Source organism: Ovis aries, chromosome 12, assembly GCF_016772045.2.
Source record: "Ovis aries strain OAR_USU_Benz2616 breed Rambouillet chromosome 12, ARS-UI_Ramb_v3.0, whole genome shotgun sequence".
NCBI classification, from domain to species: Eukaryota; Metazoa; Chordata; class Mammalia; order Artiodactyla; family Bovidae; genus Ovis; species Ovis aries.
This window is the reverse complement of record NC_056065.1, coordinates 71,988,273-72,013,051: the sequence shown is the minus strand read 5'-3', so window position 1 is coordinate 72,013,051 and position 24,779 is coordinate 71,988,273. Positions and strand designations below refer to the sequence as shown.

Sequence of the window (24,779 nt, the reverse complement as noted above, 5' to 3'; positions counted from 1 at the left end):
GGAGGGTTTGTAGGCATGAATTATTTGTAACTGTCATGGAAGGCCCCTGCCTAGAAGGCCTTACACTCAGAGTGCATTACATGCACGGTGGTTCCTAGCCTCCCCGGGCTCTTTGCCTCACCTATTCATAGCCTACGAGGGATCTGGGGCTCAAGCAGATGGCCCTAAATGAGGACATTTATCCTCGATAAAGTACACACGTAGATGAATAACAACTGACTACCACATGGCATGTGACACGGTTTCTGAGCTTGCAGATGACAGGTTAGACTTTAATGGAAAGGAAGAAAAAACAAACAAATACTTTCCTAGCCAAGCAAAGCAGACTCAGCTAGTGAAGAAACAAGATGCTTGGGGTGATCAGATGCCGGAAACAGGTGCTGGGTTACCCAGTTCTCTTCTCCCTGGCTGTCTCCTTTAGGACTAGTCATTGATAGGATGCATGTGCGCCTGAGAGTATACACACACACCCCGACAACAGCAACACTGCTGGCAGACAGCCTGGCCCATGGGGAAGCCTGCAGACTTCCAGCCGAGGCTGTGAGAAGGGTGTGCGTGCCCAGGTGCAGACAGAGCCTGGCTCCGCAGAAGGACACGGTAGCCCAAGTCCACACAGGGACAGAGGGGCAGCGGCTTGCACTCCGGCCCCTCCGTGGGCCCTGCACACATGAGCGGTAGCAGAGGGGGGAGGGAGCGCGGGGCACAGGGGGCATTGCCCCTGCAGGGGAGGCTGTGCAACGGCAGCTGAGTTGGGGCTGGGGGATGTGGAGTGACTGAAGGGACTGATTACAGATTCCGAGGCGTTTTGTCTCTGTGACCACATAATGAGAAGCTGCTGCCAACACCAGTCAACAAGCCTTAAGATGAAAGCACCCTGTTTCAGGTTCTAACCTGAGAGGAACGTCAGGGCAGAATTAGGAGGTGCTCAAACAGAAAGCCCAGGATGAAAACCCTGGCGGCTTCCCAGCTGCCCCGACACGCAGTGAGACACAACAGCAAAACAAAGCCGCTCTGCTGCTGGATTCATCTGGCCTTGAGGCGGAAGGATGGGAAAATTGAATTTGGCATGCCCACTCTGCCCTGGGTTTTTTCCTTCCAGCCCAGCTCACAGTTTGGGGTTAGCAAAGGCATCTGACTCCCTGCATGAGAGTTCAGCAGGGCGAGGACCAGGTTCCGCTCTTCAATAAATCATACTCGCCAAATCTGCTCCTGAAAAGTCATGGGTATGCTTTGCCTTTATTTCTCACTCCCCATTCTTTTCCCTCAGTTCAATCCTTGCTCCACACGCTCGCTGTCCTAGGGCAGAAGAAAGTAGCTTCCACCTGGAGCAAATTTTCTGGAGTCTTCCCAAGTCAAGTGAAAAATCAAACAGAGAGGATGTCAGAAAAAGCGGCATGCCTCCAACCCCACCCCCACCCCGAGCCTTATATAATCATTTCATCATCTCGCTTATGAAATCAAGATAAATCAAATTCCTGTGGCTAAATTCCTCCAAGTGTTTGAGAATGGGCCTTTACGGAAGGAAAGGTCGGCAATTTACTGCATGGCCTGCTGCTAGCTAGAGCTCTGTGTGGTATACTTTGTCAGGAGTCTCAGTATTGCTTTCATTGAGATATAATTGACACGTGCCATTCAGGGATACAGTATGACGATTCAGTATTTGTATACACTGCAAAACAGTCACCCCCATAAGTCCAGTTTACATCAGTCATCAAGGATTTTAGTTATTTTATGCCATTTCCTAATTCTGCGTGCCTTTTCTTCTTTTTTCATGTCCTTTTCCCACCCTCCATCATCTACCGTAGAATTTGACTTGGGCCCTCTCCCTGTTTGAGTCTCCGGGACCAGCTTCACTTCTCTGAGCATCCGGTTGGTTACGGAGTGCATGGTTAGATGCACTATTACACCTCACCAACAGGAGGCGCCAAATATACGATGTGCTCCAGAAGGAGCGCAGGCTTTTCCCTGAGACAATGCAACCAAGTGTCCTCTTTTAAAAATTCATACCCTGTGAACCAGAAGCTATTTTCATGTCTGGCTTAAGTATTTGTGAGGAGCGTGCTGGGAAATGCAGCAAAATGCAGGAGCTGTCTGCAAATAGATCTCTGAGGAAAAAGGCACCATCCTCAGCATGCTGCTAGTAGCAAGGGAGTTTTTAAAAATAAAATCTACCACAGAAAATATGCAGGCTCTTGCTGCTATAGGCAGCTCAGGGACAGTCAGGTGGATGTAAAAGCCTGGAAAGTAAAAGGTTTGAGGAATTGCTGGGTCCCTGCAACACTGCTGGGTACAGAAGAGATAGCAAGCTCACTCTGGCCCAAAGAGAGCATCATTTCCTAGTCCATGAAGTGAGTGAAAGTGAGTGTTAGTTGCTCAGTGGTGTCCAGTGGTTTGCAACCTCATGGGGTGTGTAGCCCGCCAGGCTCCTCTGTCCATGGAATTCTCCAGGCAAGAATACTGGAGGAGGTAACCATTTCCTTCTCTGGGGGCTCTTCCTGACCCAGGGATCAAACCTTGGTCTTCTGCACTGCAGGCAGATTCTTTACTGTCTGAGCCACCAAGGAAGCCTGTCCTAGTCCATGTTGATCCAGTTCTCCATGGGGTCTCTAGATACCTCCAGGAAGGGGGAGTAGCCTCTAAGTCTGGGACAAACTCCCTTTTGATGTCTTCAAGCAGCCTCCTCATAGGTAAAACCAGGTGGGGAAAGGGCAAGAAAAAAAAAAAAAAAAAAACTTGTGGAGTTAGGAGACTGCTAGTGCCTCCCTCATAGGCCCTCTGTTTTCGAGCCTTACTGATTCGATTCACTGTTTTCCTGTCATCCGAGCAAGAACACCTTCCTGATTAAGTATCAGCCACTGAATCAGTCATCTCTGAGCCCTGTCTGTGAGGTGTGAAAGAAAGAAGGACCCTGTGGGGCTCCTGAGCCTGGAAGCCTTCCTGTGCCCCCCAGTTTTTGTTTGTAGGGAATAGACTGCTACCTCCATGACCTTCCCTGAGTCCCAAAGGGCAGATTTGAACGGTTGATAATCAGGGAAGAGAAGGGATACAGAGCCAAGGGAGGCAGAGTCAAGAAACAATAGTGCAGGCTTGAGGCCGGGATCTGATCACACCTCAAGGGACACACAGAACAGTATCTTCCACTTTACAGAAGTAAGACCCCAAATGGAAGATGCAGCATTCTTCATTCCAGAGAAAGCCAACCGAGACCAGATTAAAAGGAAAATAGAGAAGCTCTTTTGGAGAAGGAAATGGCAACCCACCCCAGTGTTCTTGCCTGGAGAATCCCAGGGACGGCGGAGCCTGGTGGGCTGCCGTCTATGGGGTCACACAGAGTCAGATACGACTGAAGTGACTTAGCAGCAGCAGAGAAGCTCTTTAAGAGATTACCTGAGGCCAGATTAAAGGCTTGAAGACCCTACACAGACCATGATCTTATCAGCAATCCCACCCTTGAACTATTGCTATATAAGAAAGAAAGAAAGTGAAGTCACTCAGTCATGTCCGACTCTTTGCGACCCCATGCACTGTAGCCCACCAGGTTCTGTCCATGGGATTCTCCAGGCAAGAATACTGGAGTCGGTTGCCATTTCCTTCTCCAGGGGATCTTCCCCAACCCAGGGATCGAAACCAGGTCTCCCGCATTGCTATGTAAGTCCTCACCAAATCCTCTTGGGTTGCAACACATAGTTTTTGGGGCACAAGCCCACTGTCCCACTTTGCCTGGCAAAGCAATAAAAGTGTTCTTTCCTATTTCACCCAAAACTCTGTCCTTGAGATTTGACTCAACACTGTGGAAAATTCTTAAAGAGATGGGAATACCGGACCACCTGACCTGCCTCCTGAGAAATCTGTATGCAGGTCAAGAGGCACAGTTAGAATGGGACATGGAACAACAGACTGGTTCCAAACCAGGAAAGGAGTACATCAAGGCTGTATATTGTCACCCCGTTTATTTAACTTATATGCAGATGCAGAGTACATCATGAGAAACACTGGACTAGATGAAGCACAAGCTAGAATCAAGATTGCCGGGAGAAATATCAATCACCTCAGATATGCAGATGACCCCACCCTTATGGCAGAAAGTGAAGAGGAACTAAAGAGCCTCTTGATGAAAGTGAAAGAGGAGACTAAAAAAGCTGGCTTAAAACTCAACATTCAAAAAACTAAGATCATGGCATCTGGTCCCATCACTTCATGACAAATAGAGAAACAATTGAAACAATGAGAGACTTTATTTTCTGGGGCTCTGAAATCACTGCAGACAGTGACTACAGCCATGAAATTAAAAGTCACTTGCTCCTTGGAAGAAAAGCTATGACAAATATAGACAGCATATTAAAAAGCAGAGACATTACTTTGCAACAGAGGTCTGGTTAGTCACAGCTATGGTTTTTCCAGTAGTCACGTGTGGATGTGAGAGTTGGACCATAAAGAAAGCTGAGCACTGAAGAATTGATGCTTTTAAACCGTGGTGTTGGAGAAGACTCTTGAGAGTCCCTTGGACTGCAAGGAAATCCAACCAGTCCATCCTAAAGGAAAGCAGTGCTGAAAATTCATTGGGAGCACTGATGCTGAAGCTGAAGCGCCAATACTTTGGCCACCTGATGCAAAGAACAAAGAACTGACTCCTTGGAAAAGACCCTGATGCTGGAAAAGATTGAAGGCTGGAGGAGAAGGGGAGGACAGAAGATGAGATGGTTGGATGGAATCACCAACTCGATGGACATGAGTTTGAGCAAGTTCCAGGAGTTGGTGATGGACAGGGAAGCCTGGCATGCTGCAGTCCGTGGGGTCACAAAGAGTTGGACATGACAGAATGACTGGACTGAACTGAGATTTGATTCAGCATTGGCACACAGATGTCAAGATTTTGGCATCAGGCATAGGGAAAAGAGATAGTGTCAGATGACTATCCCTTAGGCTATGGTGTGGGATTTATGGGCAGAGCTTCTGAGATGGAAAGAAAGGGAGGTGTCTCTGTGGATGTCGTCTTACAGTCAAGGTTTCAAAAATCTATAATAACAACAAGAGAAAGGCATGTGCCCAATAAGTTGATGGATTTATAGGTTAATTCGTTGGTTGTCTGGTTGGTCAGCTGCTCTGTTCATTCACTCACTCATTCATTTAGTTTTAAATGTTTACCATTTCCCCGGTGGCTCAGATGGTAAAGCATCTGCCTACAATGAGGGAGTCCCGGGTTCAATCTCTGGGTCAGGAGGATCCTCTGGAGAAGGAAATGGCAACCCACTCCAGTATTCTTGCCTGGAAAATCCCATGGACGGAGGAGCCTGGTAGGCTACAGTCCATGGGGTCGTAAAGAGCTGGACACGACTGAATGACTTCACTTCTTCACTTGTACCAAGCTCTAAGAGAATTGATCAGGACAGAGGTGAGTTAGTCAGACAAGGCTCAGCCCTTAAGGAGCTTCTAGAAAGGCCCACAGTTTAGAGTTACTTGGAAGTATAATGAGAGCTATCAGTGAGGTGACCAGTGCTTATTGGATCAGAGGGACAGAGGGCCTCACCAATACTAGAGAGGCTGAAGAGAAGACAGATGGAGTCCAAGCCCACCGGTGGATTCACTTGAGAAGTTTAAATTAAGTAAGGGCAGGACGAGACCATTAAGTGACACCGGGAACAAGTAAATTACAACCGACAAAGTCTGCTGTGAGAAGCATCAGAACTGGATTGCTCCATGTCACACATCACAGTGAAAACCATCTGCATGGACATCTGGGCTGGGGCAGATTTGTGTGTGAGCTCCTGATGCAGGCGTCCAAAGGGCTGAACTAACATTTGTTTCCATTACTCTAACATCTTAGAAGGTAGTTCTCATTATGACAGGCAGCCTAGTTTGAAATCCTGACTCTCCAGTTATAGGGGAGCAGGGGCTAGAATAAAGACCTCCATGACTCACTGGCAAATTTTATAAGGATGAGCTCATAGCCAAAGAGACAATTTTAAAGAGTAAGAGGAACATTTAAATGGGAACTAGGAAGCACAGACACGTGGCAGATGAGGTAGGAACGTGAAACTTGACCGAGTCAATAAAACAACCAGGAAGGCATCGGAAGTCAAGGAGACAATATGTCTCAGCAGCCTCCTATTAGCACATGAGTGTGCTCAGTCGGGTCTACTCTTTGTGACTCCACTGAATATAGCCTGCCGGGCTCCTCTGTCCATGGGATTATGCCAGCAAGAATGTGCTGTCAAACGCTCTTTGACAATGTAAGGCTGGCTGCCCTTTAGAAATCAAATGGGCTACAGGGCACTTGTAGGGAGTGAGGGAAAGTTGAGTTTAGGAGGATGTTCAGAAAGCAGGGAGACTCTGCCAGCAATCTCTGCTCAGGATTTACTGAGGACCCAGCGAGCACCCCTCCCTTCCTGCCCCACCCCCGCCCCCCCACACCGCTGAGTGTCTTTGGCTTCCTGACGTTTCACAGACAAGACTCATCTATTCTGCAGGTCACTGACCACTGGAGCCACAAGAGATTAAAGGTCGGTAGTTCCTGTTTCCCAACGATGCTCTGCAAAACGCTCACTCTGACAGATGTTAGTAGGTGTACTAAAATAGATAAGATACTAATTGGTACAATTCAAAAAGTGTTCAGGGGCCAGATGAATGTGAGAAATAGTGGGCTAAACATCTGAGGCTTCAGGATGTCAACCTTCAGGATGCTCACCTGGGGATGAGCCCCTAGTCTGGGACTCGTTAGCACCACCCCAGTTATTATCATTAATTACAACATACTTCTAAGAAAATATTAGGAAGGTACATTAATCTCCAAAAGATTGTTTTGGCATGGCAGTCCTCTACAGTAGGCCAGATGCTTTCTAGCTCCTAGTAAACACACTGTGCCACTGACATGATGTTGATAAGGGTTAAGATGAATTACAACGTCCCTCTCACCCCGCCTCCCCTACACTTAGCCCTTCCAGTTCCTCCATCCATTCTCTCCTGGGAGGAAATTGGATCTGTGATGAGTCCAGCAGCACCATTCTTTCCCAAACCTCCCTGACAAATCACCTGATCCTCTGGTACAACTTGAGGGGCCCAGGGACAGACCTTGGAATCATCTGTCTGGGAGATTTCTACCTGTTCAAATTTAGCCCCTATTCCCCTTTTAAAACTTTCAGCACCTGATAGGACCTCTGCATTTCCAGAAAAGCTAAGCTCATCAATAACAATAATGATAGCTACACATAACACTGAGAACATGCTTCCTCAAAGCATCCTGCTAAGGTACGATTACTGCTTCCATGTTAGCAGTGAATGAACTGGGACCCAGAGAAGTTAGGTAACTGGCCCAGGGTCCTGAAGGAGAGTCAGGAGTTGAAAAGTACTTTTCACACTAGAGTTTACATGTTAAGCCACCACTACCTACTGCCTCCATATGAGTGTTCAGTTCAGTTGCTCAGTCGTGTCCGACTCTGCGACCCCATGAATCGCAGCACGCCAGGCCTCCCTGTCCATCACCAACTCCCGGAGTCCACCCAAACCCATGTCCATTGAGTCGGCAATGCCATCCAACCATCTCATCTCCTGTTGCCCCTTCTCCTCCTCCCCTCAATCTTTCCCAGCATCAGGGGCTTTTCCAAAGAGCCAAACGATTACAGCCCCTGCTCTCCTTTGCTCTGCAGCCCCCACACCTACAGATAACGGGAGGGAATTCATCTGACTGTGTACCTACCACCTGTAAGGCCCTGTGCCTTCCACCTGGTCATCCTGCCACAGCCACCCTGTGGGGCAGACAGGATGAAGCCACGGAAGAAGAGAGCTGTACTTACTCAAATTCCTCCCTCACTGCTCCCGCCTTCCCAGCTAACAAGTGGCTGAGTCCAGGTATGAGGCTCTAGCTTTAAACCTCATACTTCTTCCAGAACTTTATTGCTTCCTTGGAAATGGCTGCAGATTTATACATAATGAAGCATGGGGTCCTTTCATTATCTCTCACCTTTGTGATCATATGCTTTGTAGAGGGGAGCACTAGGGAGGATCCCTGAAAATCCATGGAAGGCCTCACAGGTCCCTAAACATCACTCCTGATCCTCTTGAAGGAAAAAGGGACTCAATTTTGATTTATATTTTGTTGTCCTGAAAGAATTATGGTCTTATCACTCACACCCATCTCTTTCCTTCCCCATCCTTAATTTCAACACCCTGATTTTAAAATGATCTTTATAGCTTGACAGTTTAATAGATGATTTTCATTCCACAGAAGCCCTCACTGTGGAAGAATGACAAGGAAAATATGGGCTGTGTAGAGATCATTTTAAAAACTTGGCGATGCAGTGAGGAAGGGGACGTATTTCCAAGCACCTGGCTCTGCAGTCTGTCTTTGCCTCTTACCAACCTTCCATGAGAAATTGTTTGGGGAGGAAACTGCAAGGCTTTCCAATGCCAGCTACAGCCAAAGCTCTCTCCAAGCCTCCAAGCTTTGATCTCCTCTTCTCCAGAATATTAATAAAATCCCCTTTGGTTAAAGTGGGCTAGAAATGTACTTATAGTATTCATCACAATTCACTATGGCAACCTCCATTTTAGAAAACAGGCGTCAGGAGGCTCCTGCTTTGAAACCACCAGTAGCTATTGTCCCAGGTCCCTCCCAAACTCACTAGGTTGAGACCTTATCAAGCCAAGGGAAAAAAAATCTATCCTGGAACAAATTACTATATGCAAACATGATGCAAAACATACTCAAAAGCACAATCTTGGCTTTAAAAATAAAGCCCCCCACACAGAAAATGAGCGCCACCCTACTAATAACCTACATGCCAATCATCCCATGCACTGACTGCTGTTAATTACCCAGCTGCTTGTCTGCAATACGTCAGTTACTTGTGGTCCATTTCCTCTACTGTGCCAACAGTGGGCAGGAGGACCGATCTCTTAGCACCTGGGAGGTGAGAGCTCCCCTCCGGTCACAAGAAGAGTAGAGCCAGGTGAAACAGCAACTCAAGAAGGGGTCTGGTTATAAACAGTGCAGCAAAGGGTGAACCCAGAACTTCTTGGACTGAAGGCGGAGGATAGAACGGGTGGTGGGGAAGAGAAGGGAACTAATATGTAGTGAGTGGTTCCTACAGGAACTATGTCAACTGTGTTTCTTTTAATGTATGTGATCTTCCCATTAAACCTAGTTAGGAGGGAATCCTATTAAACCCTTTTTACAGATGAGAAAACTGAGGCTTACGCTATTTTAGTAACTTGCACAAGGGCACACAGCTAGTCAGAAGTCACACCAGGATTCAAACCCAGGTCCTTAGCTCTTCCTAGTTACTAACACTGGCCAGGCTGACCTGCTGGTCCATGCCTCTCTGGCACACCCAGCAATGGTGTGGCTGTCACTTTGGGGGGAAACCTTCTCAAGTCTCACAATCTGAGATATGACTGCAATTTACTGTACAATTTTTGGAGTGTGCTGGAGAACAACAAAGGTATTAGAGGTATTTTAGAGATAAACTGTGCCACCTCTGAAAAGTCAACAGATTGAGAGAAAGCAGAGGCCGAAGGAGAATACTCACATGGAAAAGCTGAGCGCCACAGGTAACCAGGGCCCCACCACAGGATGTGATGCTGCTTACCAGGGAGGGGGGCACGTGCGTGGTTTGCAATCTACCACTTACAAGTGGGTGACCTTAGAAACGTGATTCTGTTCTCCGTGGCGTCCTAGTCTATTCCCTTGAGAAGTGGGGTTGGTACAGGGATATCAGAAGGTTGTTCTGAAGATTTAATAGGCTGACATAAAACATATACTGACACTGTGACTAACTGGAGTTGGGAATAATGTTACTATTAACAGTGTGCAAAGCTCCAGCTGCCTGTAGGAAAACGTCCGGAGAGCCTGACACCCTAGAAAGCCAAGGATCTGGATGGGGACCTTTTACCTCCTTCTTATCATGGACAGCAATACGCCACCTCCCTCAGAAGAAAGGAGGAAGCTGTGCTTTCCTCTAGACAACACAGATGCCCTGGTGACTGGCTCAACAGGTCAGAACAACCTCAGCTTTCCCTCCATGAATGGAACTGGCCAAAAGACTAGGTGAGGGTCAACGCCACCACTGACCAAAGCAAAGGGACAAGGAGGCCAGAGCAGCTGGCCCCTCTGCTGCAGGAGGTGCAGAGACCGCGGGGGGAACATCCACCCACAGAACATGCTGCAGAGCGAGCACCCTGACGTTCTGAAGGGTGAGTGCCCTCTACACGCAAAGGCAGAGGCATGGAACAAGAAAGAAGAGTGTCAAGTGGACACAACAAAACAATGATAACGCACAACTTAATTGCGCATGTGCTATGCTCCAGACCCTGTGTGTGGGAGCTTTGCAACAGTATCGTATTTAATCTTCCCAATAATCCTGCAAGGAGACCTTTCCATCAGCCCCATTTTACAGATGGGGAAGGCAGCATTTAGGGCTTGCAGAAGCACGAAGTGGCAGAGCAAGATGCAGACTGAGGTCTCATCGGGCTCAGAGCCCAGAGACAAGGAAAACCCAAGGTCAACAAAATGCTGGACCAGCCTCCAGGTTCTGCCTCCTTCATCACTGCCTATGACCCCAGGTGTCTTGGAGGAAAAGGTAACAGGTCCTCCCCAAGTTGGATCCCAAGAGCAGTGCCCAAGGCTGAGGGTGCTCAGACACATGGACTTAGGGGTGAGAGGGTGAGGCTTGCGATGCAGAGGCCAGGGTCAGCCATGAAGCTGTGACAGGCAGAGAGAAACCTGGCCAATGAGTCATTTCTGGCTCCAGTTCTTCCCTTACTCATCCAGCTCTGTGAACTTTCTATGCAACGTCACGTTTGTGAAATGAGGGTGGTGGGGAAATGGAGGAGAGACTGGATAGAGTTCTTGCTGTGCACTGGAGGGCGTCCACAAGAGCAAACAACTCCCCAAACTGATGTCAAAGGCACCGTGTTCTCAGGCATCTTTGCAGAATAACACACTCGATTTTGCCAAGATAGAAACAGCCACAAGCATACACTTTACTTGGCCAGAAAAAAAAAACAGCTACAAGAATGATTCATGCATGTAATGTTCTCATCTTCTATGCCCTATGTAACTAGGAATTAATTCTCAGAAGGACACAATGAGAGACTACAATGGATATACCAAAATGACAAGCCTCTTTTATTTTTCTTTTTCCCAAGAAAAAGAATGGCTATCTCTTTATAGAAAAGAACTCACTAAAATTCTCAGATCCATACCAGATTTATAGGCATTTGAGATTGGAAGGACATTTGAAGGTCAACTGATCTGATTCTCCATCGGATGACTAAGTCCCTTCCACAATGTTTCTGAGGGGGTCTCCAGAGGATGGCCAAACACCTTCAGGACAAGAAACCAGGTACCTACTGCTTTCATTGAGCAGCTCTGATCTTCTCCGAGGTCTCTCTCATACTGTCTACAGCTTTGGTTCTTCCTCTGTGCCCCGTGGCCACACAGACCATGCCAGCTGCTCCTCCAAACAGCCTTTCAGAAACACGCCTCCCCGAGCCTTCTCTTCTGCAGAGCTGTCCATCATTCTGCACTTAACGAAAGCAATCTGACCACTGACGTGCTGTTGTTTGGGTTGCCGTCCTTGTTTTTCTAAGACAGATTTACTTGATCCACAATTATTCCAAGATGATTAGTCCTCCAAATAACCCAAACTGTACATTTTTCCCATCCTATGTTATCAGCAACACTGAAAGCTGATTATAATCAACTTGCTTTCATAAAAAGAAGGAATCAATCAAATAACAGACTTTAAGAGAATCCACTTAGCTAAAAGTATCAGCAGCAGGCATTCCACGTTTGCAGATAAACAAGGAGGAACTGTGAATGCACATTTCTCCCCCACTTCCCATTCCCCACTGGAATTTAAATGACCAGTTTTCCAATCACAGAGCCAGAAAAATAATCAATCATCTTGGCCACAACCTCACATTTTATGATGTAGATGCTGAGACCCAGAGCTCCCATCTCTTTCTCCATGCCATCCCCAGATGTTTTTTAAATTCCCCGTTCTGGATTAGGCACTGGGATACCAAGCCCTTGCCCTCCCAGATCTCTGAGCAGAGACTCACAGGGCAATGCAAGTCAAGGAATTTAAAACAAGTGGAAGCACTTTGTTGCAATAGCCCAATGACAAGTGATTGGAACTTTGTACCAAAAACCTGGAAGGCAAAAAGCTGTTTCATTTCTTGTGCCTTGACTCAAACTCCCCTCCAATTTCCCTTTGGCAAACTGATCCTTTAAGACTCAGCTCAGGTCTCATCACCCACCCCCAGTACTTTCTCTCTGACTCCTTTATGATCTCATAACACCTTGTACAAATCACACTCAGGGTACTTAGCATCATGTATTGCACTTATCCCTCCTGTGTGCATCTTCTCCATTAGACTTGAGGTTGCTGAAGCTAATAGCAACTCACTCCAGTATTCTCGCCTGGAAAATCCCATGGACAGAGGAGGCTGGCAGACTACAGTCCATGGGGTCGCAAAGAGTCAAGTATGACTGAAGGACTTCACTTTTTTTCTTTTCTTTTCCTGAAGCTAGGGAGCTGGGTGTTAATTCAGTTTTATACATCTAGTCTAGTTCAGTTGGCATGTATGGGATTTACGAACAAATAAATATTTCAGCATACCCTTAAGGGTTTGAGCATTAAAAAGCAGAGACATTACTTTGCCGACAAAGGTCCATCCAGTGATAGCTATGGTTTTTCCAGTGGTCATGTATGGATTTGAGAGTTGGACTATAAAGAAAGCTGAGTGCCAAAGAATTGATGCTTTTGAACTGTAGTGTTGGAGAAGACTCTTGAGAGTCCCTTGGACTGCAAAGAGATCCAATCAGTCCATCTTAAAGGAAATCAATCCTGAATATTCATTGGAAGGACTGATGCTGAAGCTGAAACTCCAATAATTTGGCCATCTGCTGTGAAGAACTGACTCTGGTGCTGAGAAAGACTCTGCTGCTGGGTAAGATTGAAGGCAGGAGGAGAAGGGGACAACAGAGGAAGAGATGGTTGGATGGCATCACCAACTCAATGGACATGAATTTGAGCAAGCTTTGGGAGTTGGTGATTGAGGGAAGCCTGGTGTGCTACAGTCCATGGGGTTGCAAAGAGTCGGACACGACTGTGTGACTGAACTGAAGGGTTTGAGAGAAAAGAATTCCAGGCCAGGAAGCCCATGCAGAGACATAGTGCTCTGAAAGGGTGCGGCATGTTTACAGACCATATGGGTCATTTTCCTGGTGAGAATGGTGGGTGCAGGAAGAATGACTGGGGTTGGGGCTTAGGGGTTAAGTCTGGGCCAGATGTGGAAAACCACATAAACCGTGCAGGAGTGAGCGGACATCATGCTGTAGTTAGAGTGGGGCAAAAAGCCTTTAGGGAGGGGAATGACATCATCCCAATGGTCACATAAGTGGCCAGCGGGGAAGTACTGCATTGAGGAAACGCACAAGGCGGGAGAGTGGGTGTGGGGCCTACTGCTTGGGACAGGATGGGAGGAGACACTCTATCAGGGGTGCTGCGGTCCAAGGGCTCAGGGAAATTCCTGAGGAGAAGAGCAGTGTGGACTGAGGTTTGAGGGTACAGGTAGAAGCAACGGGATGTGATGAGTAAACGGAAGCATGGGAGACAGGGAAGAAGCATTGAGGATGATGGCAGGGTTTTCCAACCTGGAGCCCCAGGGTGACACAGACAATGTTAATAGAGACAGGGACCATGGAAAGAGAAGCAGTTTGAGGGGTGGGGGGAGATCACAAGGTCATTTCTGGAAAGATTCCTAAGACAGTCCTCCTGGATGAATTCTATAGGTGGGGAGCTACCTGCTTGACCAAAGGAGATAAATGAAATGCAAGAACATCGGTCATGAAAACCCCAAGTATAAGACACATTGTCTAATCCTTGCAGAGACAGATGGAACAATTCTGATAATTTGAGGGTGAAAGTAACAAGTTCAGATGAGAGATCTTCAGGTTCTTAAAACCACAAATCATTTCTCAGTCAGGTAAACTGACATCTGTATATAAAATAATCTCCAGACAATCAAATCCCATCTCTTATTTTCTGGACTCAACTGACTCACTTTCCTATCTTTATTTTTTAAAAAAAATATTATTACCAGCTGGCTAACAGCCTCACACCATTTAGTGTGTTCTAATCAGCAGGGAGAATTCAGTTTACATTAATTAAGTGATTCCACTCAACCATTTTATTGACTAACAATCTCATTTTTTTTTTTTTAACTCATCTTTTCAAAAATGCTAGAAGGTGAGGATTTTACTGAGGAAAAGCCCACAGACACACTCAGGAGCAAACCCTTCTGCCCCAAAATCAATCCATCTTTTAATCAAGCAACGTCCTTTTCTCTCTCATTTTATAGCAAAAGCTCCAAAGAGCAAGCAACAAGCAGAACCTCTACAGAATCGGCTACTCCATTTAAATAGACAGCGAAAGGACTTCCTCAGCCCACATGGTTGTCCTAAGAGCACAGAGACTGCTCTTGATAGAAAAGAGACGGACACCGCACACTCACCCGCTTCCTCAGGTTGTAGGTGAGAATGAGGTTCCGGGAGAAGGAGTGGGAGAAGGCCGTGTAGAATTCCAGCACTTTCTGCAGGGCGTCCCGCTTGATCACATGCAGGTCACAGTAGGTCAGGGCCCTCACATTGGCACAGGACTGGGCAAGGGTGGCTTCCTTCCAGAACACGTCTCCAAACACGTCTCCTTTCCCTGGGGAGAGAATGCGGTGATGAGCAAAGTGCCCGCCGGAGCAGTCTGGCCGTCGGTGCTGGCTTTCCACCATCTCCCAGGACTACTGTCCATTCGGCATTCCACGGCTGGGGCTTAGAAAAGGCCAGAATGGTTTTAATTTGGACCTTAATGACATGCAACTTCAGAAAACTAAAAATGCCATAGGATACACGTCAAAGTTCAACGAATAACTTCGGGATCACTCGTGACCTCACGAGCATCCTATGTGAAACTGGAACCCCATGTTATTCTTTGTCACCCCTGGTTTTCCAAAACACTGATCATCATCTGTAATGATGTTACTTGTTGTCTGTCTCCCGGCATGAGCTTTCCTGCGTCCTGTCCCTCCACTAACACAGTATCTGGCAACACAGTAGGGTTCTCACAATGTCTGCTGGCAAAAGAGAAGGAAGGTAAACTGTAGGTCTACATTAGTGTGACTGAGAGGCACACCATCGGCTGCAATGGGGAGGGTGTGGACTCTTCATCGGGAGCTGAAAAACAGGAGGTGTCTCCCCTGATTAGCATGACATACATGGCCGAAATCAGGCAAGGGTGAAGCTCCTCTTCCTCCAAACTCTGTCCACCGCCCTGAGGTTTATGTGTGTGGTGCCCCATCCTCACTCTCTCTCTCTCCCCCATCCCTCCTTCCATGTTCCTCACCTTGCCAGATGCCCTCCTGGTGGTATAAAAATATGGGCCCTATATAAGTGGCATCTTGAGGATCCTCTTATGCCTAGCATTCCACAAGACTATATTTAATAATACGTCAATAGAGTACTCATCCCACGTCGCGGTATTCTGGGTCAAACTTCTATCAATCTCCTCTAAATATTTGTTTTTCTTACCTAGGGATATTCTTCCAACCTTTCCCAGAGACTGAGCTTTTAACATATGTCTAATGCAAAGCTTAGTTCATTCCTGGCACAGCCTCTGGTTATATATCAAATAGCTTGAAACATTGTTTCTCTTGCCTTTAAATTTTCAGCACAGATAAACACAAATCTGAATCTCCAGGGAGCCAGAGAGAGGTGTTTGGGAAGGAAGGAAACAATGCAACCAGGGTGAAAACCAACGAAACAGCCCCTGAGGGAGTTGTCAGCCCACGCATTCAGATCAGCTGCCCTCTACAGCTACAGCCCAGGTGCCTGCGACTCAGTGCACTTTACAGGGCAGCTGTTTTCCTAATTCAGGTGAAGGGACGCAATTAGGGCTTTAAGCATCTGGACAGAAATTGACCTCTTCTCAAACACCAGAAAGTGTCCACCCTAAGCACGTAAGGTACTCCACGGGTATTGCCCTCTCAAGCACCTCCACGACATGAGCTGAGAAGCGGATGTACTGGGCACATTACTGCACAGATTGTGTGTTTGTGAAATGAAGTGCAGCTTTAGTTTATGAACATAGCTTCATCATACGAGTGGGATACCAGGTTGGGGTAGCTCTCAGGCAGGTGTGTGCCTGTGCTATCTATCCCTTACCAGGTGGCTTTTCAGCCATCTGTAATAAAAGCGTGGTGATGCAGGGCAGGAGCCAGCCACCGGGAATGTCTCTCTCTGTGGGGTGCCACCTGGCCTCCATGGGGAGGGGTTCAATCAGTGTGACCCCTAGCATGCATGGAGTCCTCATCAACAAGGCCGGCCAGTTCACTCATACACGTGGAGCATTCTGCAACCCATCTCTACTGCTCTGCCACGCCTCTCACGCCCTTCGTAATTATGTATTCCTGTTGCCCTAGACAATGCTCTTTTTCTGACACGCAGTGTGGCAGATAGCCAAAACATAGACCCTACTCTCATATTGCAACCTATGTCAAGAAAAGTAAAGCGTTAGTCACTCAGTGGTGTCCAACACTTTTGAGACCTCATGGAGCCCACCAGGCTCCTCTTTCCATGGGGATCCTCTAGACAAGAATACTGGAATGGTTTGCCATTCCCTTCTCCAGGGATCTTCCCAACTCAGGGATCAAACCCAGGTCTCCCACACTGTGGGCAGATTCTTTACCACCTGAGCCAGTGGAGGTCTCATTCTATGTCAAGAGGTGAAGCCTAATTCCCTTTCCTTAAACCAGAACTCACTTTAATCCCTTGCCTTGGCCAACAGAATGTGGCAGAAGCGATGTTCTGGGATTTTTCAGGCAGGGTCATAAGAAGCCTTGTAGCTTCTGCCTGGGTTTCTTGGAACACTGACCTCTCAGGATCCTCCCTCTTGGACCCAACCACCATGTTTTGAGAACAAGCCACATAGTAGGTCACCCAGAAGTGCTCTAAGAGTCCAGCTGACAGTCAGGCTCTGCCAGTCTCGTAAGCAAGCCATCTGGGTCCTCCAGCCCAGACAAGCCTTCAACTGATTTCAGCCCCAGCCAGCACTGGACCGTAACCATGTGTGGGAAGTTCAAGGGAGAACCAGCAACTGAGCCAAACAACCCACAGAGTCATGAGAAACAATTAATTTTTTAAGCCACTAAATTTGGGAGTGGTTTGTTCAGCAGAAATAGATAACCAGAACACACAGAATCACGGAGCTCTGGGCTGAAGGGCCCATAAGAAATTACTTAGTGGTTTAAGTCAGAACTATTGAGAATAGATTGGCAACCCTGACTGATTCTTATTAAGATTACTTCATCTAAGCAACTTAAGCTTCCATCAGCAGATGAATGGATAAAGATGTGGTATGTATACATATAGGCAGGCACACACACACACACACACACACACACAGAACATGGAATACTACTCAGCCATAAAAAAGAATGAAATGTTGCCATCTGTAGCAATATGGATGGACTTTGAGGGTATTCAATTCAGTCACAGTCGTGTCCAACTCTTTGTGACCCCATGAATCGCAGCATGCCAGGCCTCTCTGTCCATCACCAACTCCTGGAGTTCACTCAAACTCATGTGCATCAAGTCGGTGATGCCATCCAGCCATCTCATCCTCTGTCGTCCCCTTCTCCTCCTGCCCCCAATCCCTCCCAGCATCAGGGTCTTTTCCAATGAGTCAACTCTTCGCATGAGGTGGCCAAAGTATTGGAGTTTCAGCCTCAACATCAGTCCTTCCAATGAACACCCAGGACTGGTCTCCTTTAGAATGGACTGGTTGGATCTCCTTGCAGTCCAAGAGACTCGCAAGAGTCTTCTCCAGCACCACAGTTCAAAAGCATCAATTCTTCGGCTCTCAGCTTTCTTCAAAGTCCAACTCTCACATCCATCCATGACTACTGGAAAAACCATAGCCTTGACGAGATGGACCTTAGTCGGCAAAGTAATATCTCTGCTTTTGAATATACTATCTAGGTTGGTCATAACCCTCCTTCCAAGGAGTAAGCGTCTTTTAATTTCATGGCTGCAATCACCATCTGCAGTGATTTCGGAGCCCAAGAAAATAAAGTCTGACACTGTTTCCACTGTTTCGCCATCTATTTCCCATGAAGTGATGGGACCAGATGCCATGATTGAGGGTATTAGGCTACATGAAATAAATCAGAGGAAAAATGAATACTGGATGATATTATTTACATGGAAACTTAAAAAAAAATACAACAAATCAGTGAATGAAACAAAAAAGAAGCCGACTCATATACACAGAGAACAAAACAGTAGGTACCCGTGTGAGCAGAGGGAAGGGGGCGGGGCAACACAGAAGCAGAGGAGTAGGAGACACAAACTGTTCAGAAAAGCTACAAGGATATGCTGTACAATGTGGCTATTATCAAATATTCACTGCTTTATAATAACTATAAATGGAACATAAATTGTGTTAAAAATTGTGTATCTACACTGTAACCTATATTATTACAATACTGTATATCAACTATACTTCAATTTAAAAAGCTATGGAAAAAATATGAGGGGAAATTGTTGAAGAAACAAACTGGAGCAATGTGGATTATTTAGCAATATAGTCATTATATTCCCATGTCATAGAAATAGACATAAAATATAATCAAAGGAAATACATCAAAATATCAACTGTTATCTCAGGATGGAGAAATGGATTTACAAATTGAGATTTTCCTTGTTTATACTTCTACTCAAAGTATAATATTTTGTAATCAGAAAAAATATTACTTCATTTAAGCAAAACCCAATATGTGAACATTATATATCTCAAATGAACTAGGAGTAGTCTAATGATAAAAGGACCCATAAAGTAAAATAATAGCCCCCCACGTATATTTAACATATGAGTTTATTTGTAAAAATTCAGTTTTTTTTTTAAAAAAAAAAACAACTCTTCAGGGGCATATCTATTGTTACCACAAAGAGCAACCATATTGTGTTTTGAACATACCAAGAAATAAATCACACGTCTTTAGAAATGACAATATTCCCATTGTGAAGAGTTTTCCAATCAAAGGTTTTGACAGCCACAATAAATGGAGACTAGTTCCTACTACACCAAGTATTTCATGGTGAGATAGTCACGATTAATCTGTAGGGTCTAGGAAGTCTCAGTATTGTCATAACTTGCATCTGATTTTCAGCCCCAACTGAAAATCATACTCTTTCTTCTTGTCAAGGCAGCCTTTTTTGGTATAAATGATCTGTTAGTGAGATTTAAGAAAGAGGTGTCGGAGGACCTGTCAGATTCAAAACAAACCCAGGACTATTCTGGCAAATGAGAAACGAATTTATGACACGCAAAACTGTCAAAGGGAAGGATGCGGAGCACTTGGCAGCTGCCTGTAAACTACACACACTGTTGGAATCATGACTTCCGGGGTCACGGTTACGCATCAGAGGCCAGGACAAGCTTATACCCACATTCATCTCTGTTCCCTAGTGTGAAATGATTGTTTGCTGAAGAACAAAAGGTACCCCCCTGCACTCAGCAATCAAACTTCTGCAGGCAATCAGCTTATTGATTTATTTATTACACTGAGAGGCTGGGTGCAGAATGTTAAACCCTAATGTTCCAGGATTTGGAAAGACATACTAAGTGGATGTTCTCAGCTGGGAGAAAAGAAAAAAGGAAAAACAGAAGGGAGAGCGGAGTAAGGGAAAGGTAGTCTCATTAAAACTCCAAGCAAACATCCCTGTGGTAATTAATCCTCCTCCCCTCCCAGCCCCAGTTATACACAGCTTTCTTTACTGTACCTCCTCCTGCTGTAAACATAAAAAGCCCTCTGGGGTACAAACGTGGGGCTGAGGAACAGTCGCAAAGCAGAGGTGGGGGTTGGACACAGGGCTGAGGTGGCCCCGGGAGAGGGAGGGGAGCCCTCCGCAAGGAGCCCAGCACAGGAGGAGTCCAACATCCCGTAGAACAGGGGTCCCCAACCCCGGTCCGCAGAGCAGAGATGAGCAGCAGAGTCAGTGAAGCTTCATCAGTATTTATAGCCACTCCCCATCGCTGGCATTGCCGCCTGCTCTCCACCTCCTGCCAGAGCAGCTCAAGATTCACGTTGATGGATGGCAAAACCCATCACAATATTGTAACAGAATTATCCTCCAATTAAAATAAATAAGTTAATTTTGCAAACAGATTCTCATAGGAGTGCAAACTCTGCCGTGCACTGAGCATGTGAAGGATCTAGGTTGTGTGCTCCTTATCCCCCGGCCACCATCCATGGAAAACCTGTCTTCCATGAAACTGGTCCCTGATGCCAAAAAGGTTGGGGACTACTGCTATAGACAATTTGATGTCATGAAGGCAGAGGCTGAAGCAGAGAGGACAGTGGGAGCGAGGAGGTTGGGAGGGTTAAGAGGAGTGATCGGGGAAAATTCAAGAGGTGCTGGGACTCACGGATCTGAGAAGATCCGACAGCTGATGTCTGAATGCTAAAGAGCTGCAGAAACAGACGACTGAGTTTACAGCACTCCAGAAAAAGCCCTGTTTCTCAGACTGGCTGTAAGTGAGCTTGGAGGGGTCAGAGCAAAAATGAAATTCCAGCTGCTTCTTGTCACTATTGTCTATTATGTCCTCTCATAAGGACCACTCAGACTGGTATCCTGTACTAAGCAAAATGTAACTCTGCAGTTAAAGTCATCATATGCTGCTAAAATCATCAGCCACTTCTAGGCCCATACCAATTGGAAAGAACTGATTCAGTTCCTCATGCAGCTCTCAGCAGGCGCTCTTGTGGGTGCTGAGGTCTAGAGCAGCAGGATGGCGGAGGTAGTGGAGGGAGAGAAACAGAGCAGGTGATGCTAACACGCTAGGGACTATGGTGGGAGACAGAGAGAGGTGCTCGGCTCAAGCTCAAAGGGCAAGGGAAGGCTTCCAGGGACATGTGGCATCTGAGCTGAGACCTAAAGGAAGGGATCCGGTGAGCCAGCATGAAGACGACGCGCACACTGCTCTTACAGTGAAGAGTCAGCCTTCCACAATTCCTCGCTGAAACGTTTGTCTTACTCTTTGGACCTTGATGCCTTCAAACTGTGGTGCTAGAGAAGACGCCTGCAAGTCCCTTGGACAGCAAGGAGATCAAACCAGTCAATCTTAAGGGAGATCAACCCTGAAGGCTTGTTGGAAAGACTGATACTGAAGCTGTAGTATTTTGGTCATCTGATGAGAACAGTTGACTCATTGGAAAAGTCCCTGATGCTGGGAAAGATTAAGGGCAGAAGAAGAGGGCATCAGAGGATGAGATGGCTAGATGCAATGAGATCACCAATGCAATGGAGGTGACTTGGGCAAACTTTGGAAGATGCTGACGGACAGGGAGGCCTGGCGTGCTGCAGTCCAGGGGGTCACAAAGACTTGGACATGACTGGGTGATTAAACAACAGCAGTAAACACCCTGATCGACATGTTTCTTAGGCTCAGAATGGATATATACCTAAGGAGTCAGAGCAGTTTCCCCAGTTGGGCTACTCTTTTGGCATTCCTGCTTCATTCTTGTTTCACTTTCTGCAATTTTGAATTTTCAGTTTTCTCTTAGTCATTTCTGCTCTCTAAGGGGACTATCTTAGGCTTTTCAACTTAATGCATATTTCTATCTTCACAGCCTAAGCCTTAGGTGGAAAAAATTAAGCACAACTGTTAGCTTTGGCCTCTTTGAAAAAGTTATAATTATCTAGGCCTTGCTGGAACCCTGAAAGCTAATACTTTGATTTTTAAAAAATGTTTGTGGTAATTTTCTTCACTGCTTAGGTCCTGAGTCACACTCAGTCAAATTAGGTTAGTATTGTTACTATTCTTTTAAAATATCAAATCTACATTTGTATTTGACCATCTATGAACTCCAATGATCTCATCTATAAAATGCTTGAAGTAGGAAGTACCTATATCCAAGGTTTGTAGACAGGATCAAATGAAATGATACATTAAAGTATCAAAGTGCTGTGCAAATAGGAATAAAAAAAAAAAGACACAGCAGAGAGATGATTTCAGGGAGCGGGAGCAGCATGTGCAAAGGCCCTGAGGCACAGGATGCGGCTCTTCAGCAGGACTGAACGCTCTCTGTATTGCCCCATGTTTTGGATCATCTGCTCCCTCACTAGCCTGAGTATGGAAAGCCTATTTTGTAATCATCTGAGGAAAGTGCCTGGTCTCCTCATTCAGCTGCAAACTCGTCTAAGCACCTTCCAGACTCTACAGTGAGCATGTGACACCAACACTGCCGCCCACCCCTCCCCGGGATGCTGAGAGAGACGCCACCAGTAGCGTGCAGTGAGGGCCAGCCTGAGCGCCTTTATTCTTCTTCTCTGGGGCATCGGGAAATCTTACGCCCTCGAGCCATTTGAAGGCTAGAGGCACCTTGCCACTCACTGCATCAGGAGGGCGAAATGTGGCAGCAGAGATCCTGGTATAAGCAGAGCGGCTCTGAGGGAGAACCACTCTCTCTCCCGGCCCTTGGGGGTAATTCTGCTTAGGGGACATAACGTGGAAGCTGGAACAACCTGTCCAGGCAAGCCCCGAGCAGACTGCGCACACCCACTGAACTGGCTAGCTCAGGAGGATTAGAATGAGGAAGCTGAGAGTTCTCAGACCTCCTGGACTCAGGATACACACCAGGCTTGTGCAATCCAGGTCCTCGCCGTGGTCCTCAGACTATCTAAGACACAAAGAGAACGGGCCAAAATCTCCTCCTCCCTGGTACTTCCCCTGGGATGAGTTATGTTTGCAGAGTGCCGAAGGCACAAATATGATCAAGGGGTCGGGAAGGAGGTGTGGGTATATTTCGAGGCATGAGGAGGAGTTATCCAGACCAGGAAGCAGGGCGGAGTGTCTGAGGCTGTGCTCGGAAGGCCCAGAGGGAAGTGGGGAGCCGGACTTGGAGGAAGTCCAAGAACCCGTGTGTCATATGACTGGAGGTAGAGAGTCAGGAGGAGGGGCCAGCCGGGTCCTGCTGGGTCCTCCTGGGTTTGTTGTTCTCAGATTTATTTCTATTCAATAAATATGTATTGCATGCCTATCGTGGTATTGTGCTAAGTGCTGAGGGATATGATATCAAGAATGAATTAGTTCTTAGCCCCACCCACCAAAGTATATTGAAGAGTTACGGTAAGAGTAAAGATAATAGGAAGCAGAGTGCTATGGGGGAGAGGAGATGCTGGTGGGAACCATTCTCATAAAGAGTGCCGGGGATAAGAAAGAAAAATTTAAAGCATGCATAATCAATTTTCCTGTTCAATATAAAAAAAAAAAAAGTCCTCTGTAACAGCCCTGTGATGCAAATTCCACAGGGATCGTCAGTCCCATTTTGATGAGAAGAGTGAGCTCTAGAGAGGTTTAAATGATGGTCCGTGACCCACAGACTTTCCCCACACCCCGGTGCAGCCTCCACATGGAGAGAGGCTTCCCAGTGATCCCAGTGGTCATCCTCTGCAACCTCACCACCGCCCCCGCCTGCCCCAAACAGCTTCCTCTTCTGTCAACACTTAGAGACCTCCACCTGGGGCAGGCACCAAGCTGGGTGACGGCTAAGAGGATAAATCAGAGGCTGCTTTGGTCTTAAGGAGCCACGGCCAAGGAATTCACATGTACCCCAGAACGACTTCTCTGTTACGGAAATGGAATCCATGACCCTCAGCTGAGCACACAGACGACCAGAACCAAGGCTGCACCGCACTTAAGTGTGGCCCTCTGCCCGAGCTCTGGTTAAGGCGAGGGGTGTGGAGGGGTGGGTGCCCCCTGTGGGTCCTGCCCTGCCCTCCTCTCTCCCTGCCTCCTCCTGACCAAAACAGGATGGGAGCTCCCTTGGACCAGGGAGCCCAGGTGCCAACCTAGTTAGGATGAAGCAACAGGCTAGGAGGAGGCTGGCTGCCTGACACCATGAAGTTGCCATTTCAGGCCCCTATACCTGGACTGCTGGCTACATGAGACAAAACAAGCTTCTGTCTTATCTACTATTTCCGGGTTTTGCTGGATCGACCGAACCTACCTCCTAGCCGATTCAGGAGTCCACTATCCGGTGGGGCTGGAATGTGTTTGTCTCTATGGGAGTAGGTATATACACGCCTATTTCCTTCACCTGTTCCAGGAAAAAGCATGGACTTCCTTATGCCTGAAGGATCGGACAGTAACACGACGGTGGAGGCTCTGACAGCACATTCAGAGCAAAAGCTCCAGCGACTTGAGCTAAACACCTTGGTGGTACCCACTGACCTCCCACCAGCCCTGACTGTGGACGTGGGGCCAGGATCTGCTGAGGAGTCCCAGTGCATCAGGCCAGCAGCCAGCCAGGGACCCTGCTTCAGGCATCTACTATGTACCTCACCCCAAAGCTGCTAAGATCCAGGCTTTCAAGCTAATTCTGGAATACTGAACTCTCTCTCATGCATTTGTAGCCACTTCCCTTGCATTGTCTGAGGCCATGGAGGAGTGAAGGTAAGCAGAGTTCTGACACCTTGTAAATCTTGCCTCCTGTCTGTAGTGTAACCACAAAGCCCTTGTTCTTACCGGGGGCGGGGTGGGGGGGGGGGGGTGGGTGCGGAATGCTGCTGGCAGTCTGTGATCTCTGCTTCGTCTCCTGCAGTTTAGAGACATAAGAATGTACATCAAAGACAGACAGACACCGTGGAAAGCTTATCCATTTGCTTTCCTGTCCAGGCCATGAAGATCTGTTACTAGGAATAAAGCCTTAGCTTTAAGTGTCAG

General features: G+C 46.9%; 1 protein-coding gene across 2 annotated transcripts in view; it reads right to left on the bottom strand.

Annotated features, from left to right (window-relative positions):
* KCNH1 (potassium voltage-gated channel subfamily H member 1) overlaps positions 1-24,779 on the bottom strand; it is a 420,947-nt gene that overhangs the window by 79,478 nt on the left and 316,690 nt on the right. For both annotated transcript variants that reach the window (XM_004013916.5, XM_004013915.5), the window contains exon 10: positions 14,518-14,714. In XM_004013916.5, coding sequence (XP_004013965.2) covers positions 14,518-14,714 — 197 coding nt within the window. The remainder of the gene's footprint in view (positions 1-14,517; positions 14,715-24,779) is intronic.